Below are 17,210 nucleotides of genomic sequence, written 5' to 3'. Positions count from 1 at the left end.
AATTTTAATTATAAATTATATCTTTATATATGATATAAATTATATATAAATAATATAGTTCCACATATTTCTGATGTATCAGCTTAATTTCTTTTTCCTGTTTTTGCTGTCTTTCCAAACTGAACTGTACCTCTTTACAAATCAGGGGAGAAGGAAGAGAAGACTTTGTGGCATTGTTTTCCTCACACCACAGTGAATTTATTTTTAATCTACAACTTCAATGAATCCTTACACTCATCTAACAGCCTTTTTTCTTTCATGAAATATTCTTTTCCCACACTCCGGAAAGTGTCTCAGGCACTTTCCTGTGGTACATGAGTGGCAGAGGTCACAGAATCTCAGAAGGGCTGAGTTTGGATGGGACCTCTGGAGGTCATGTGGTCCAACCCCTCTGCCCAAGCAGGGCCACCTACAGGTGGTTGCCAAGGACTGTGTCCTGGTGACTTTGAATATCTCCAAGGACGGAGATTCCACAACCTCTCTGGGAAATCTGTGGCAGGGCTCAGTTGCCCTCACAGTGAAAATGCGTTTCTTGTTGTTTGAGGAGAACCTTCTGTGTTTCTGTTTGTGCCCATTATCTGCAGTCCAGTCACTGGTACAGATGACAAGAGCCTGGCTTCATCCTCCTTGCGCCCTCCTTTCAGGTGTTTATACACACTGGTAGGATTTCCCCAAACCTGCCTTCTCTCCATTCTGAATGGTCCCAGCTCTCTCAGCCCTCCTGCATAGCAGAAATACTTTGCAACCGGGTGTCCCCAGCATATACTGGTGCTTGGGATTGTTTCTCACCAGAGGCAGGATTTTGCCTCTTCTCCTTTTTGAACTTCATGGGGTTCTTGTCAGACCATTTTTCCATCCTGTCAAGGTGTCCTTGGGCTTATCAGCCACTCCTCCAAGTTCTGTGTAATCAGCAGACTTGCGTGTGCTCTGCCACATCATCCAGCTCAGATCTGTCTTTCCTTTTCACTCTGCCCATCTCTGTGTTTGCTCACATGCTCACATGATGCTAACCAAAGAAATAGTGATGAAAAGAGATGTCTTTTTACTGCCATTCTCTGGTTTCACTATGATTTTAAGGTAGGTACCAACACAGAGGAAGTATTTTGTGGTGGCAGCATGCTGATTGCCTCCTTTGCTGTCAACAAAAGGAGCAGGTTGACATCTGCATTACTGTTGTGGCATGTGACATCTGGTTTCTGGGGCTGACAGAGATAAAGAATCCAGTCAAACAGCATCAGTAGGGTGTCAGCAGTGCTGAGGCTGTTGGGAGGCAGAACAGTGGCATTCCTCCACATGGGTGGCTTCACAAAAGTGGAGGAAGCAACATTTAAATGCAGAAAATATGAGATTCTGCGAGCTGTCTATAAATTCCTTCATCATGCAGCTATCTCAATGTGGGAAGTGTCTAAATTTCTTTTCTCACTTGAGTGAATTAATGGCTGATATAAAACTTGACCAGTTTGCTTTCATGATTTCTTTCAGTTTCCTGAAAAAAAGGTCCTTTATTGTTACTTGTTGTCATTGTATGATCTGTCATGTGCCTTTCATGGTTCAGGCAGTTTTCAAATTTTTAATAAAGGTCCAGCCTTTGTCTTGGATACACATGCATAAATCTGTTCTGGCAATTATTAGGCTTTAAAAGTCGTGAAACTCCCTGTAGCACCAAGAGTTTAGGAAGCCCTCTTGTAAGAGTAAGTTGTTTTGATCCAAGTCATGCTTTCAGATCAATCCCAGATGGTCAATACTAGATGCTATTTGTTCTGCAAAGTCATCAGAAGAGACTTCTGATAAAGAGAAGCACCAACACTGCTAGATTTCTTTTGGGAGTTTCCAGGAGATGTATCCATGGTTGAGTTTGAGGAAAGCCAGCAGCAGTGTTATCCTTTTATCAAACTCTTTGCTGGTTATGAGGATAGAATGTCTGAACTGACAGAGGGTCCTTGACTTGTGTTTTCATTTTGGAGGGCTCCTGTGAATTCACTGACAGATGACTTGCATCTTTGTAAGCAGCCCGCAGATCTGGATGCTTAATGCTGACCATTTCCTTCTTTTCTGTTTTAGGGAGCAAGGTATTAATTTAATTGTGCAAAAACTGTTGTGGCTAAAATCCTCTTCTGCATATTTCAAATCTAACAGCAGATCACATATGGGTGAATCTGATAATATATATTGGTACTTTATATTTTATCAGAGAAATAATTAATTTTGCCATATGTGTTTCTAGGTTTGGTTGACCCTGGCTGATCAGTACTTACACAGTATAGCCATTGACTGGGACAAAACCATGCGTTTCACATTCAATGAAAGAAGTAATCCTGATGATGACTCTATGGGCATCCAGATAGTAAAGGTAGCCAGCTAATTTGTTATTTCTTTTCTAACTTTTTATGAAAAGTTGACATTTGAATTTGGATTTATTTTCATCTCTGCAACTGCTTTGGCAAAAAATGTAAATTCCCTTTTTTTTTTGGCTGCTTTGTCCTTTTGCACTAGTCTGGTTAGTGTTAGCTGGGAAAAAGATGCTATTTCTGGGTTTTTTTCCTTTCATTTTTACTTTCTTTTGATTTCGAAAAAGTGCTGGAGTTAATGAAGACAAAGGAACATAAGCGGGTTTTTTCCTTCTCTGCAAATAAACACAAATGTTTTCTGAGAGTAAAAGCATATTTTAAAATACAGCAAATGAGCGTTCTTCAGTTGTTTTACAGGAGTGAAACACATTTGCCTATTTGTATTTCTCAGCTGATTAATGTTTAATATTTAAAGCAGTCAGCCATTTTGTACATTTTGCCTTTCACTTACAAATCATTTAAATTTCAAGGACAGTTTCTGGCTTGTGTGCTTGGAAAAGTCACTTATCTACTGGTTCTTTTATACTTAAAAAAATATACTTTTATACTTTAAAAAAACAGGTGCTCTTTTTTGTTCAAGTAAGCAGCTGTTGTGCTTTGCCTGTTTGAAGCCCAGAGATCAGTTAGCGTCTTCTGTGGCCTTATAAACGTCTTTTAGGGGACTTGTTTACTTAAGAGCTTGCTGAAACTATTTCTTTTGGCTAAGGTAAAGGTTTAACAGACTAAAAAAGAAACATTTCCATCAACTTTGGGAGGGTGGAGATGGAAGGAAAACTGGGACAGGAAAGAGAACTAATGGGGGATGGAAAATCTTTTCTCTGCTTGTCTTGTCATTTTTATTTTTATTTCTTTTTCCTTTAAAGGACCTTCACCGAACTGGCTGCAGTTCTTACTGCGGCCAGGAGGCAGAGCAAGATCGAGTGGTATTAAAACGTGTTTTGCTGGCTTATGCCAGGTGGAATAAATCTGTTGGCTATTGCCAAGGATTTAACATACTAGCTGCACTTATTCTGGAAGTAATGGAGGGCAATGAAGGGGATGCCTTGAAAGTGAGTAAAATTTTGTTTTCAGTGTCAAAGATTGCTTTTACTTAGTGAACTTTAGAATAAACCAATGTGTGAATTTTGGAGACAGACTAAAAGAGCACAACTCAAAAGAGTTATCTGATTTATATTGGTGAACTTTTAATTTTATCCCGTCTCAGCTAAAATGAATAGCTTGAATGTTATCAGTGTTACATTTTTTTTTGGAAAAACAAATGGGACTTCTGCTACTTACTATAGGATATCTTATCCCATAATCCCAAATCTCCTTGCAAACACTATAGGTAGCTGAAATATTAAAATTTCATGATCAGCATTTTATGTGGCAGCTTCATGTGGGGCAGTTGATAAATCGGCTACATTTCAAAGCAAATCCTAGGGAAACATTAATTATTAAAAATGAAAGTAAGTCACTTTGAAGCTAATTTCTGGACTAGGTTAGTCTTCCTGTGTTTTGTTTTCTTAGATGTTTTTTATTGTAAATAAAACAAAGCTTCATGAAATTTATAATGTATCAGAAAATGGAAATAACAGTTTACTACAGGACATGGTTTAAGGTTTGGCAAGATCATGTGCAATTTCCTTAAATAAATTTGCTCATATGTGTGAGTTGGGGTCAAATTAGTAAAAGATGACTGTGACTCTTCAGATACTGAGCTGTTTGTTTTGCCTTAGACAATGATTTAAATATGGTAAATATTTAAATTCACTTAGAGCTCCTAAAATATAGAGCTTGTGGCAGTAGAGTCCAGCTAGCTGGTATTTAATCCTTCATTCTAGACAACTCCTGTAGTAGGAAGAAAATACCATAATATACCGGCTTTATATCAGAAAGTAATATTTATTTTCAATAATTCTTGCTTAAGATTTCCACAATATTTTAACTGTAATTTATCACGTTATCCTATAGGAAATAGGATTGCCCAAGGTTTATGAAGTCCAAGTTAATGAAAAGAACTGTGTGCATCCTTGTGGTGTCTGTTATTGTGAGTTGTGTCAGGCTCCTTGTGTGGAGGAGACAATAAATGGAGCCAGACTGCCCCAGTGAGGTAAAACACTGAAGGCTGTTTGCACCAAAACTGGTCTTACCTGGCAAAAATAAGAATGGAAAATAAAGTGATTCCTTTTCCAAGCTTAGTGTGTGGGCTTCGCAGGGTTGGAATTTTCCCAGAAGACAGAGGGAATAGGGGAAGGGCAAGGAAAGTAGCAGGGTGGGTGGGAGGAAATAAGAATTTGGTATTAGTATGTGATGGTTTTGCTGTAGTCACTGGCACCTAAAGCAAGCAGTGAGTGAACAGCTACAGAGGCCTGTAGCACCCCTGTGCTGGGGTTATTGTAGAATCTGGGAGTTAAGGAAGCAAGGGTATCCTTAGGTCTTGCCAGTCAGGTCCCATTTCTGGGGAGGACATTATAAACAAAAGCTCTGTGTCTGGGAAGCATCTCCCAGGGACTAGGAAACAGCAGGTATTACTGATGCCAAGGGGCTTTAACAGCACAGGACCCAACATGGTAGCTTCAGTGAATGCCCAGCCAGTGATACTTGAATGTTCATTAGTTAAGGCAAGCATTAAATCCCTGGAGTTGCCTCAAAGTTAGCCTACAGAAATTATGGTAAGCAAGAAAATCCCATCTTGCATGAGTAGAAACTATGAAAGTCTCATAGATACTGAAACTAAAAGAAAATTTTTCTTGCCTGTTATTGCATGAAAATTCTACAGAATAAAATAATAAAAATAAATATGTAGAGATGTGTTACGAAGAAAGTATCCATTGCAAACTGGTAAATACATTAACTGCTTTTTAAAAAAAAGTCTTCTCAAAGCAATTCACATGTTGGTGAAACAGAATGAACTTCAGTGTTGAAAAAGGTTTCTGTTCTTCTCTGTGCTCTCATATATCAGAGATCAATGAAGTAATACTATTCAGAGGGAAGGGAGCAAAGGCCTTTGTAGAAGGGTGTCTTTAACATGGGGGTTTATAGCTTATGTCATAAGGAATTAATGAAAACACAAACGGCATAGTTGTAAGTTAATGTTGCTATATTAAGTTACTCTTCCATTGGTTGAAATATATCTGAACAAAATAAAGCATGTTTTTGGAAGACTGTGGGGTAACCCACTATTCAGCAAAGGTTAGGTAATGCATCTGACAAAATAGAAGCCTGTCATGTAGAAGCTGTTGATTTGCCCTTGTTGACTACTGTTCCACATGCTTTAAAACATGGAACATAAGACTGCTATTGCTGGAGAAATCTTTCAAGGACAAGTGGCAGTATGTGGTCACAAGCAGCTGGGAAAGAGAAGAAAGCAGTAAGACTATGTCAGGTGGTGGTCTTGGTAGTCCTGTGTCTGAGAAGCTGTTTCTGTGGGCCTCGTATGAAAAAAGAAGGATTGGAAGGAGGACTGTATGTGAAGGTGCAATGCTTCTCTTGAGAATGAAGGTCTTTATGAAACATGGTAAGGATGCTCACATGAGAGAAATATAGAAGAGATGCAGATGGGATGACTGCAGGCTCTCTGGATGTAGTTAGTAGAGTGGCCACAGAGATCCTAAAAGATCCTGAAGTGAAGGTCAGTGTCTTCTGTTAGGCTGATGATAAACATCAGCTTCTGCATATTTTTTATTGCTTTTCTTCATTCTCAAAAGTTTGACAGTATCCATTCAATTCCTTACCATCCATGTAGTTAAACTACCTTACTTGAAACAGATGTCTGCTTAAAATGTCTCATGCTGCTTAATTTAGCACCTTCTAAAGTGACAAGATGGAGTGCAGCATATTGCAACAAATCACAGTAAAATATATGGAGAATTTTCTTTTAAAGAACAGTGCCTTGCATTTTGGAGAGGCAAAATAGGAGATTTGCAAATTAAGTCTTCTAGTTGTAGCATTAACCAGAGAAGGGATAGTGAGACTCCAGCAGTGGAAAATTTCATAAACAGTTCCAACATCAGAAGTGTCAAAAATTGTTTTTGGTGGGGGTAATGCTGCCAGCTTGGGTATAGCTTACTGTGACATTGATTTCAGTCATTGATTTCAGGAATTTCATGGTTCATAAATTCCGGACAGTTTCAGAGGCCTTTGTATCTTGAATGTTTGTGGATACCTAGGGTACCTGAGGATGCTCAAAGTGATAATATTTTCTCCCCATATAAATGGAGGTGCCATAAGCATGTGTTGCCACTGGCTCCAATTCATTCTTTAGTGATCAAAGAAATTTTATTTTTCTGTTATTCCTAGACAATAACTGCTCTGTAAGTCCTACATAATAGTCTTTCATTTTGCCCACAGATCATGATTTACCTAATTGATAAGGTGCTTCCTGATAGCTACTTTGTCAATAATCTCCGTGCTCTCTCTGTGGATATGGCTGTTTTCCGAGATCTTTTGCGAATGAAGCTTCCTGAACTGTCCCAGCACTTAGACACCCTGCAAAGAGCTGCTAACAGAGAAAGTGGAGGTATATTCAACAGAAAATGCTGTTCAACTTTCTCTTGCTGTTGTTTCATCTGAGCACTGATTTAAAAATACAGTATTTTAAGTGTTTACATGAGCTTATTGCTTAGAATATGTATTTTAAATTTTTAAGATGAAATATGATGATTTCTGTTACTGATAACCGTAACATAAATAGGTGTACTTCCAGGAAAAAACAAAGGGGAAGAATTTGGTTCCACCACTAGCTGCAAACAGAATTGTGTTGAGAAGAATATACAAAGCATGGAGTGACAACACTAACACTTAGCTTAGTACTAGGGCTACCTTGGAAAGGTATTTCTTGTCTTAGCTCAAGACAGGTGTCCTCCTACTACTCTGTGTAGTTGCTGGCTCATATAGCTATTCTGGGAAGAGTTACAATGTGAGAGCCAGTGGGGGCTGCTTAGTATTTCTTCACCTGGATCCTTACCAATAGATAGGTACAAAACTGAGAAGTACATCTTGGGTTCCTACCTGAAAATTGGCTTTGCATTGTGTTTTGGTTTTTTTTTTTTTTCCTGGCATAGCATAGCATTCTGTCCAGACTTACAGCTCTTTTATTTGGGAGTGTTCTGGGGAGGGTAAGAGGTTTTTTGTTAGTTGATTTGGTTTCTTTTTCAGTTGGGAAACTAAGTGCACCCTGAGTTCCACCTTAGAAAAGATCTGCTGCTATGTTCCATGTGTCTATGCCCGAACTGTATAAAAAACAAACAAATGGTATCAAGGAAATATTTACTGTTTGAAAGTGTTTTCACAGGCTGGCCTCTCTGGTCATGGCCTTCAGTGCATCAGTTGATAGTGGGATGCACAAAGTGTTCTCTGAGCACAACGAAAAAGTAACATTTTAGAGTTTCAGCCTGAAATACTACATTTTGTTTGAAACTTAGCAAGTACATCAGGATATTAAAATAATAGATATGACTTCACAGAGACAGTCACCTTCACCTTATCAGCATGTAGATAAAGACTTATGCCATCAGTTGGTGAAAAAAATGCAGCTTTTTGTGGGGAAGTTGGTGGGTTTGGTTTTTTTTTTTAAATTTTTTGATAGAAACTTTTATTTCATTTGGCTTTGGGGAAGGAGAAACAGTCTTTCTGAAATAAGATGGAAAAGTGTGATGGTGTATTCCAGGGTTTATAGTCCAAAGCCAATGATGCTGCTTAGTTTTTTGCAGTGCAGCATAATGGAAGGTGACGACGTAATTTTTCCATTGTTCTCAGCTTATCTTTGGACAGCTGCAGATTAAGTAAGTTTTGAGCAATAACAGAAGTGCTAGAATGTCTGGTGGATTTTATGATGCAGTTTATACCCCTTGTAAAATGATAGTAAATTGCAGTTACTTCAAGTAACTTGTTTTTTGCATGTTTGTTTTTTTAACTCCAGGAGGCTATGAACCCCCTCTTACAAATGTCTTCACAATGCAGTGGTTTCTGACACTCTTTGCCACCTGTCTGCCTAACCATACAGTTCTGAAGATCTGGGATTCAGTATTCTTTGAAGGCTCTGAAATTATACTGAGAGTAGCTTTGGCTATCTGGGCAAAGCTAGGAGAGTAAGTGGTCATTTTTATCTGATTTTTCTTTTCAGTATGAGCCATGTTTAACTTTTGTTTGCTTTAAGATGTTCTCAATTCTAAACCAGATACAATCTTTCAGGAGAATGATTGTTTTGAAAAAGCTGCAAAAAGGACCTTTATGGTTTCTTAAAAACATGTGATTCTGATAACATGTCAGAATGGGCATGATAATTAATTGACCCTTTTTGCAGAAAATGTCTCCAGTTGTTGGAGTTGTCTGTGTATATTGTCTTTGTGCTGTGCTAAAAGGTTGGACTTTCCTGAACATAAACCTCTGAAGGAGCTGGTATAAAGACACATGAAGAGATTTGAGGGTGACCAACTAATTTAGTTGGGTACCTGAAAGTGGGGATGTTGATTTCCTTAGTTTCAGTTAAGGAGACTTAAGAATTTGAGCCCATTGGCTTTTGCAGTACAAGAGTTCAGTGCTACTAAGGGAATGACCCTTTGGTACGTGAATCTTTTCTGTTAAGGCCTGAAAATGAATTTTCCTGAAATTCTCTGCTTTTCAGCACATTCCAGCCAAGTTTCTGTTGTAGTCCTTTGTGGCCTTGGAAACTCACCACATGGCCAGAACACAGGAGATGGTTAGTTCTTCAAACCCCTCTGTTGTCAAAGCAAATATTTGCATTCCAGAGAGTTTACAGTACTCCCAGAGAAATGAGTTTTGTCACTGGCTTCAGTGGGAGGTGTGAGCTCTGGCAGGTCAAGCAGATACTAGTTCAGCTGGAAACATTTTTCAGCTGGCATCAGCAGCTGGATCAGTTTTTTTCTTGTGATGCCTATTAAAACTTGTCTTCCTTTTTTTCTCTGAAATTGAACCACTGGGATTTATGTTCAGTTCTGTCCTTGGAGGTTTCATTTCCTTTTTTCTTTCTGAATAAATTAGCACTGCAGGCCAGTTGCATTGTAAGAGGATTTGTTTAGTACATTTAATTTTTAATCTGAAGAATAATAATTAGAATAATAATTTCTTGAGAGCTATTTTTATATTCAGTTCAATGAATGAAACTTGCACGAATCATTTGCATTGGGATTAAGCTGTATGCAGTCACATAGTGTTATAGATAAAAAGTTCTTCCAGTAGATCTCTGTACACTTAAAAGTTATAATTGTGAATGCTACAACTCATAACATGATAAAAAAGGAAGTTACTACTTTGAAGATTTTACCGTAAAACTTAAAGAAAAATTAAAGACGTTTTAAGAAATTGAAAAGAACAGAATCAAGAAATATATAAGAATGTGTCTAAGAGAAATAAGCTGATCACCCTGCACATCTTGTAACTGCTGTTTGTGGGGAATGGGAAAAGGTCTGGTAAAAGATAGGGCACTGTTTATGCTGGGAGAAGATTGTGATATTTTTATTTCTCTTTGTCCACCATTAGAACTAGACTGAGGGATTTAAAGCGGGGGTGGGGGGGGGGCAGAAATAGTGTTCAAAGTCTCATGATCTTCATACGTCTCAAGATTCATTCTCAAAATGAAAATAGGGTGAGAAGTGAATTTTTAAAATGTAGGTGGCTCAATCATACTTCTGTTTTGAGGGAGGCTGAAGGAATGGGGAAGGTAAATATAGGTGCAGTAGAGAAAGCAGTATTTGGAGGTCATCAGAGACTGAAGGTATCAGGGCAGGTAAGCCATAAGTTTGTGATAATTGCCTACATACCCACTGTTTATACTACTTTTTAATTTTTTTTAGCTATGTAATCATTATTTTACCCAAACTGTGTTAAGATTTCAGGAGTTTCATAACTCAGTGGTTGTAATCTACAGATGCTGAAGATCAAGGGAAGCTGCTTCTTCTATTGCTTAAGAAAAAAGGCAGTGTATTTTTTTTATCATTCCAGCATCTGGATTTTAGAGGGGAGGCTACAATATGTAGCCATCAAAGCCCTTCCTTGGGATATAAGAAAAACAAATTTTTCACTTGACAGGAGAGATGTTTAGCAGCTGACCCTAATGTGTGTAGAGCACCAACTCACAAAAGCTTATTGCTCATATTTCTCTTCCTCTAGATGACATCCTGTGTATTTAGAATGATTCTGTGCTTTTAGAAATGTAGAGAAAAGTGCAGAAAAAGTATCCAATTGAACCCCCCTTCCCAAAACAAGGCAAACAAAAGCATCCTACCAAAGCAAACAAACAACTAAAACCAACACAGTTGCCATTCCCAATTTAGAAATAGCATTCACAAAAATGATGAATTAAGTTTTCTTCATTGTGCTTTATGTTAGCCTAATTATTTTTTAACACAATGACATGTATGAATGCACCTATACTAATTTATTCCACAGGAATGTTTTCTGGCCAGTGAATATCTTCCTGTCTGACAAAGTTCAGACAGTGAATTTGGCCATTTGGTGCATGGTGAAGAATGGGTGATGAGGTAGTCAAGAAATCTTTATGCTCCTTTTTTGAGCTGATAGGAGAACCCCATTGTGCTAGTAGGAGGCAAAATGTATTGATTCTTGTGCTGCAGAAGTGGAAGGGGCAGAGGGAATAGCCTGTCTGGAGATGCAATCATCTGTTATCATGAGGAGTCAGGACAGTAAGCTGTAGTCAGTGCATCTTTTTACTGCTGCAGCTTTTCCAATGTTGTGTGCATAGTTTTATTATTTGGAAGTCTAGGCTGAACTACAAGTAAACTTAAAAGTTAAGCTGTCTAACAGAAATGTATATTTTATGATGACAAGAAGATCAGTTTTGTTTTGAGCATGTAGAATCATATGTAAAAGTCAAATACAAACTAACATGTATTTTGATGTAGGCAAATTGAGTGTTGTGAAACTGCAGATGAGTTTTACAGTACTATGGGCAAGCTGACCCAGGAGATGCTTGAAGACAGTCTGATTGACAGCAATGAACTTATGCAGGTGAGTAATTGTAACATAATTAATTTTTGTGTTTTCTGTGTTGATTTCTTCAGGTCTTGATTTCTAACAAATTACATTTTTCTTCAAATACTGCAGAAACCTAAATTCTCCCAAGAATAAAAGTTTCAGATAACAGAGTTGAGCTAGCATGTCAATGAAACAAGCAGATGACCTGCAGTTAGAGCTAGAATCTTATTTTTATATGAAATGTAGAGAACCACTAGGTGTCATTTAATAAAAATTGATTCTATGTTGACAGCTGAGTCTTTTGGGATATAATGCTCAATTCCATTTACACAAGATTAGTCACCATTTTTAGGATGTTTAGTAGTCACCATTTTAAGGGTGGTCTTTTGCCTTATTTTAATGTTTTGGTCAGTTTTTTATTACATTGTTTCCTTTCCATTCTGCAGACATGGTGGGAAATAAGGGTTTATGAAGTGAACAGTCAGTAGTGTACTGTAAACAAAGACATTTGTAGATAATTGCAGTGCCTGAATTATTAAAGCGTATGCCATTGTATGAGAACAAAGACCCACATTGTTCTGGGAAAGGAAAGGGCCTTTAGTATAGCGGATAAATGTATTTCTTTATTTACAGTTACACTTATTCTTGTGATATTTTTAAGGTGTTGTCTACTTACATGCTTATAAGGACTTTGTGCTACAGTTCTGGAACTTTCCTTTTGATGAATTAAAGCATACTGATCAAATGGGAGCAAGTAGAGAGAGCATAATTCACCTGAAACTTTGTACCTGACTTAAAGGAAGGAAAAAAGTCAGTCTGTGAAGCCACAAAGTTTAATAACAGTTGTTAGCAAGTGACTTCTATTACCTATTGTTGGAACACTGTTAAAATACACTATTTTCAGTTTTATTATTTTGGTCATTGTTATTTTGTCTGATGACAAAACTCTAGAAGTGGGAGAAGTGAGTGCTGTGGCTTTGTTTTGCTTCAAAAATGGAAATGCAGCTGATCAGAGGAACTCACAAGCTTTTTAAAAAAGTGTTAAATTTCTTCACAGACAGTTCAGATAGTGAGGATGTGTAAGGAGGGCAGAACAAGCTGACATCTTCTCATTGTGTTTCAGTTCCTGGACTCCAGGGTGGTACAAAATCAAGATGTGGCATTTGTGAATAAGAATTTTTTTTTAACTCTTGCAGTTACAAATACTAGCAAATTAGCAATCTTTTTGTGCTTCAGCAAAAAATGAGTATTTGGCACAATACATACATGTGTTCATAGTGTATGTGTGTATTTTATGGCACTGACAGGAGTGTTAAGGTAGGAGAGCATTGCCATTGATATGGAGAAGGTGACAGGTTTAATTCCGTGTGTGGAGGAGCAGTGTGTCTGGTTTATGTGTGTCCTCTCAGTTGAAGAAACCACTATACAGTTTACATAGCTTTCTTCAAGTCAAAGGCAGGCACTGGCAGTGTAGCCATCTCTGAGGCCTCCACTCTTTACCCTAAGTGGAAAGAATAACGAACTACAAGAGTTTACCATCAGAGCATATAAGTGCTACTGTGTATCTGGTTGAAGAAAAAAATTAGGAAAAAAATTAATAATGCATCATTGCATTAATGGAAAGATCCAGGCTGCTTGAACATGCTGTTTTTTAAATTGCTTTAAGCTTTTTCAGAGGAGTCATCCAGAGATGCTTTGTTGTTGTTGTTGGTTTTTTTTTTCCCTTTTCCCCTAATAAAAATCAGAATTATTAATTTACACCTAATATTTTTTACAAGATGGCTCAAGGACTAGTATCCTACTGTGGGGAAAGGATTATAATATCCCACTCTGCCTTCCCATCACATTGCAGAAGAGCTCGCTGGTGGCCATCATCTCACTTCTCTTTAGACTTGCATAACACTTATATTTGCATCTAAACTACTTGTCCAGGCTCACTAAAGCCAGCCTAACAGGCACTTCTCAACCACTGGAAAACAAATTGTGCTCTAAGAGCCTTGTTTCTTTTAGGAGCTAGAGGAGGGAGGTACAACTGATCCTTCAAGGGAAGTGTTGACAGAGCAGATGTCTAAAGTAGAACAGGGGACTCATGTCCTCATTCTTTCCACCAGCATGTACAGTTGCTGCAGTTTTATTGCTCCCATGCAGACAGTATCTATAGGTAGGGTGGGAGCCTTAAAGCTTTTGCAGATTTGGCCCTTGTGTGACAAAAGTTCTTAATGTTTTACTGAGGAGAGCATGAAGGCATTGGAGGAGCAAACCAGCCCACAGTTTCTTCCTTTTTCAGGTTGAACAGTTTGGGTGAATAAAGGGTAAATGCTGTACACATCAGATTCTAGGCTGGGTATGTATTGGTTCCAATGTGGAGACAGAAGGCTGTAATCAGGTGTCTGCAGATATTCTAAACAGAGTGTGCTAGAATGAGTCTGTGCTTCCATGCCTTCTCAGAAAGTGAGCACTTTTATAACCAGTTAAACTGATTCAGTTTGTATACCCAGGAACATTGCAGCACAGCGGAGATGAGAAGCCAGCTGGAGGAAAGGCATCCCTTTGTATTTACTAGAGCAGAGGGCAACAGGGGTTAATCCTTCTGTGGTACTCTAGCATTTTGGACCATCTGCCTAGGCAGTTGCCCTGATGTGATGGTGTTCACTGTTAACTTGCTACTTGAGTAGCACTTTGTCTGTTTTCTTTTGGGTTTGTTTTTGCTTTTGCTTTTTGTTTTGTTTTCTTAGTCAAACTGAAAAGAAAGAAACCAGTGAGGGGCAGCTATGGAGATAAGTATGTTTGATAAGTTGTCTGCAAAATGGCTTACGCTGTTTGGAAGCCACAGCCCATCATCTCTCATATGGTGTTCTGCTAAGGGTGTAAACAGCTTTGCGTTTTTAGAGTAAGGCAAAGGATTGTCAAATGATTTAAAGTGAGAATAGAGGGGTTTTGTCCTTGTCTCTTTTCTTGTTCCCAGGATCTGTCCCTTATGTAAATAAGATGCTAAGTTTGGCTGTATCATGCTTTAGTGTGTAGGCTATTTCTCTCTGGCACAGTTCCCCAGAATTAACCAAATGGCATCCAAGGCTGCGTAATGACTAGAAAAAGAATGCTTTGACTCTGAATTGTTGCTGGGAGGAGATCAGAGATGTTGGCTGGCAATATTTTTTTAAAATTTCCAGTGGAACTGGCACTGGCATAAAATTTCTTTTGTGGATCTCTTAACCAGATGATAAGCAAGGCCTGCAGTTATAACCTGATAACAATAGTTAAGCTAAAAATATGTATGCTAAATGAAAGAACTTGTAGCAGATGTGGAAGAGACACAGATTGGAGACAGGCAAAAGCTAAAAGTATAATCTGAAACAGTAGGTGCAAGGAGCAAATGGAGGAATTGGAGTCGACTGTTTCACCTAAAGGGTAACTAGCATATGGAACAAGTTACCTGAGAAGGACATTGACATAGGGAGTAGAAATAAATTCCAGACAAATCTCTGGAGAGAGTTGAAACATATGGAAAAAAATAAAACCTAACAGGAAAGTGTGGTGGAGATCAAACAAGTAGGCAGACATGTTGGGCTGGAGGTAGGTCTTTCTCCAGATCATAAAATCCCTTTGTCTGGTAGACCAATAGGAAATCACTGTTCAGGCCCTAGGGAATATTTATCTTTCACAGTAGCATTGTAGTTTAATGGAGTGGCAAAACTTCAGTTCGTGCTATGGATTTTTGAAGGCATCTTCCTTTCCTTAGAGGCTGTGCAGGGCTTGAACTGTACAAGCATTGTCACACAGAAGCCTGTTGAGGGGCACTATTGCCCTGTCTCTGACTCAGAGAGGACTGTCCTTCCTGCTCCTCAGTGCTTACATCATTGCCATTAACAAAACATTTTTCCCTCCTTATGGCAGGAAATGTCTAGTACTGAATTCATGTTTGCAATTTTCCTTAGTGTACTTAGCATAGACAAGGCATGGTTCAAGAATGGATTATGTAGAAACTGCTCAGAATTTCCTTTCATCTTAATTGAGGTCATTCGCCTTCAGATGAAAATGTCACTGACTTAAAAGCATAGGAAAAAGAAATTTAAGTGAAGATTTACAGCCATAGCTAATGAGAAAATTTTATGTTGCTGTCTTTCAAAAGATATTTAATTTTCAGGATGTGGAAAAGCTTTAATATTTCAGAGAAACTATGGGAAATTACATATATATATTTTTCTTCTGACATTGAGAGTCAGAATGAATTATTTGGCAGTTATTTGAAAGTTCTGAATAGTGAACAAAAGCAGGGGAAAAAAGGCAACAAAAGTATGTAGGAACAAATCAGCAGTGATACTGCAATGAATGCGATGTATCTTTATGCCAGGTGGGCTGGTGACCTACAGCAAAAATAATGCTGAAAGGAAATGCATTTGCAACTATGTATCTTAAATTCTGAGTATTGACGTAAAGAAAATGTATTAGCATTTTTATGACCTTGTTTTCGAAAAACTACTACCTTTACCCCACAAAATCCCACCTTTATCCTCAAAACCAACCAGCAATCAAAACTAGAAATTGAGGGGAGAAAACTTGGATATGCTGGATCCTTCCTCTTTAGTGATGACTTTTGTGCTGGCATGATTTCCTTCACACAAGCTCTTGACCTTCTCAGGTAAAATAATGAACCAGCTAACGGTCCACATCAATGAGGAACTGCCCCTTCCTATCTGTGCTGGTGCTAGTATTTTGTTGAATACTTGGGCAAAAACTTAGGTCTCCTGGAAAGATCCCCAAATCCCAAATGATGCATTCATGTAAGTGAAATCATAATTGGAGGAGGATTTGTGGTGTGCTGGCAAGAAGGGGTTGACAAGAATTATTAAATGAGTATAGGAGTTGTAAAGGATCCTACAGCTCATGTTATCAGTTCCTTTTTTTTTTTAACAGAACTGTGTATCTTTCTAGTGAGTCTCTATTTTTCTTACAGGAAATACTGACTGAATCATTAAACTAGACCATTTTCTTACAGCATGTGAATGTGCAAGAATGTGCAGCCTTTAATCCTGCAAGACTGTGGAAGTCTGCTCATGGAGAATCTTTTGTGAGACTGTTAATTAAAGCAAAAAGTTTTTAAAGTTGCTTTTTTTTTCACCCCCAGACTGTTTACACCATGGCTCAGTTTCCTTTCCCACAACTGGCAGAACTGAGGGAGAAATATACATACAATATTACTCCTTTCCCTGCAGCAGTAAAATCAACTTCATTTTCAGGGTAAGTTTGAAATGCACTGCTTATGGTGTATAGAGTTATTTTTTACCCTTTGCAGATGAAAAGGATCCTCCCTTGTATGCTTCTAGAAAAGATAAAAAATGCTTGGTAATGTTCTCATTTAAGAATGTGTCTTCCTTAATTCTCTTATGTTCTCTTTTGACAGCAGGTTAGGCAGAACCAGAGACAGTGATGAAGAGAATGACTTAGATGATGAAGACTCAATTGCTAATGCAATTGGTTGTCTTGGACCATTAAGTGGGTTTTTGGCACCAGAGCTCCAAAAATACCAAAAACAGATGAAAGGTAAAAGTGACTTCTTTAATTTTGGAAAACACAATTAAATCTATATGACCAGGCAGAAATTTTTTGCAGTTCTGTCTCTGAAAGCTGCTATGGAAGATGTGTTTTCTGCACACACGGAGGTTACAGCAGGTACCAAATGACTTGCTCTGTGCTCCATGAAGATGTTGTCAAAGCCAGGTTGGAAGGCTGTAGGTATACAGTAAATGATGCTGTGAGTTAAGGATTTGGCTACAGTAATAGTAACAAAATAACCCCGCAGTGTTGCCCAGACACACACAAAAAAAAAAGCATATGTGAAAAAAATTCTACCCTAAACCCATGCATATTTCTGAGACAGCTGTTAAGTAGTCAGCATTTTCTGAAGGGTGTTCCTTTAATAAATGA

General features: G+C 38.1%; 1 protein-coding gene across 3 annotated transcripts in view; it reads left to right on the top strand.

The window, feature by feature from the left end:
• The window catches only part of TBC1D30 (TBC1 domain family member 30), a 28,851-nt gene that overhangs the window by 6,069 nt on the left and 5,572 nt on the right, over nt 1-17,210 (top strand). For 2 of the 3 annotated variants that reach the window (XM_031055569.1, XM_031055568.1), the window contains exons 4-10: nt 2,225-2,350; nt 3,212-3,397; nt 6,681-6,849; nt 8,251-8,419; nt 11,213-11,318; nt 16,411-16,523; nt 16,687-16,826. In XM_031055569.1, coding sequence (XP_030911429.1) covers nt 2,285-2,350; nt 3,212-3,397; nt 6,681-6,849; nt 8,251-8,419; nt 11,213-11,318; nt 16,411-16,523; nt 16,687-16,826 — 949 coding nt within the window. In that variant the 5' untranslated portion in view covers nt 2,225-2,284. The remainder of the gene's footprint in view (nt 1-2,224; nt 2,351-3,211; nt 3,398-6,680; nt 6,850-8,250; nt 8,420-11,212; nt 11,319-16,410; nt 16,524-16,686; nt 16,827-17,210) is intronic. The other variant, XM_031055567.1, reaches the window with a different exon arrangement.

Source organism: Geospiza fortis, unplaced genomic scaffold, assembly GCF_000277835.1.
Source record: "Geospiza fortis unplaced genomic scaffold, GeoFor_1.0 scaffold166, whole genome shotgun sequence".
Taxonomy (NCBI): Eukaryota; Metazoa; Chordata; class Aves; order Passeriformes; family Thraupidae; genus Geospiza; species Geospiza fortis.
The sequence above is the reverse complement of the archived record's forward strand: the minus strand, read 5'-3'. Positions and strand labels throughout refer to the sequence as shown.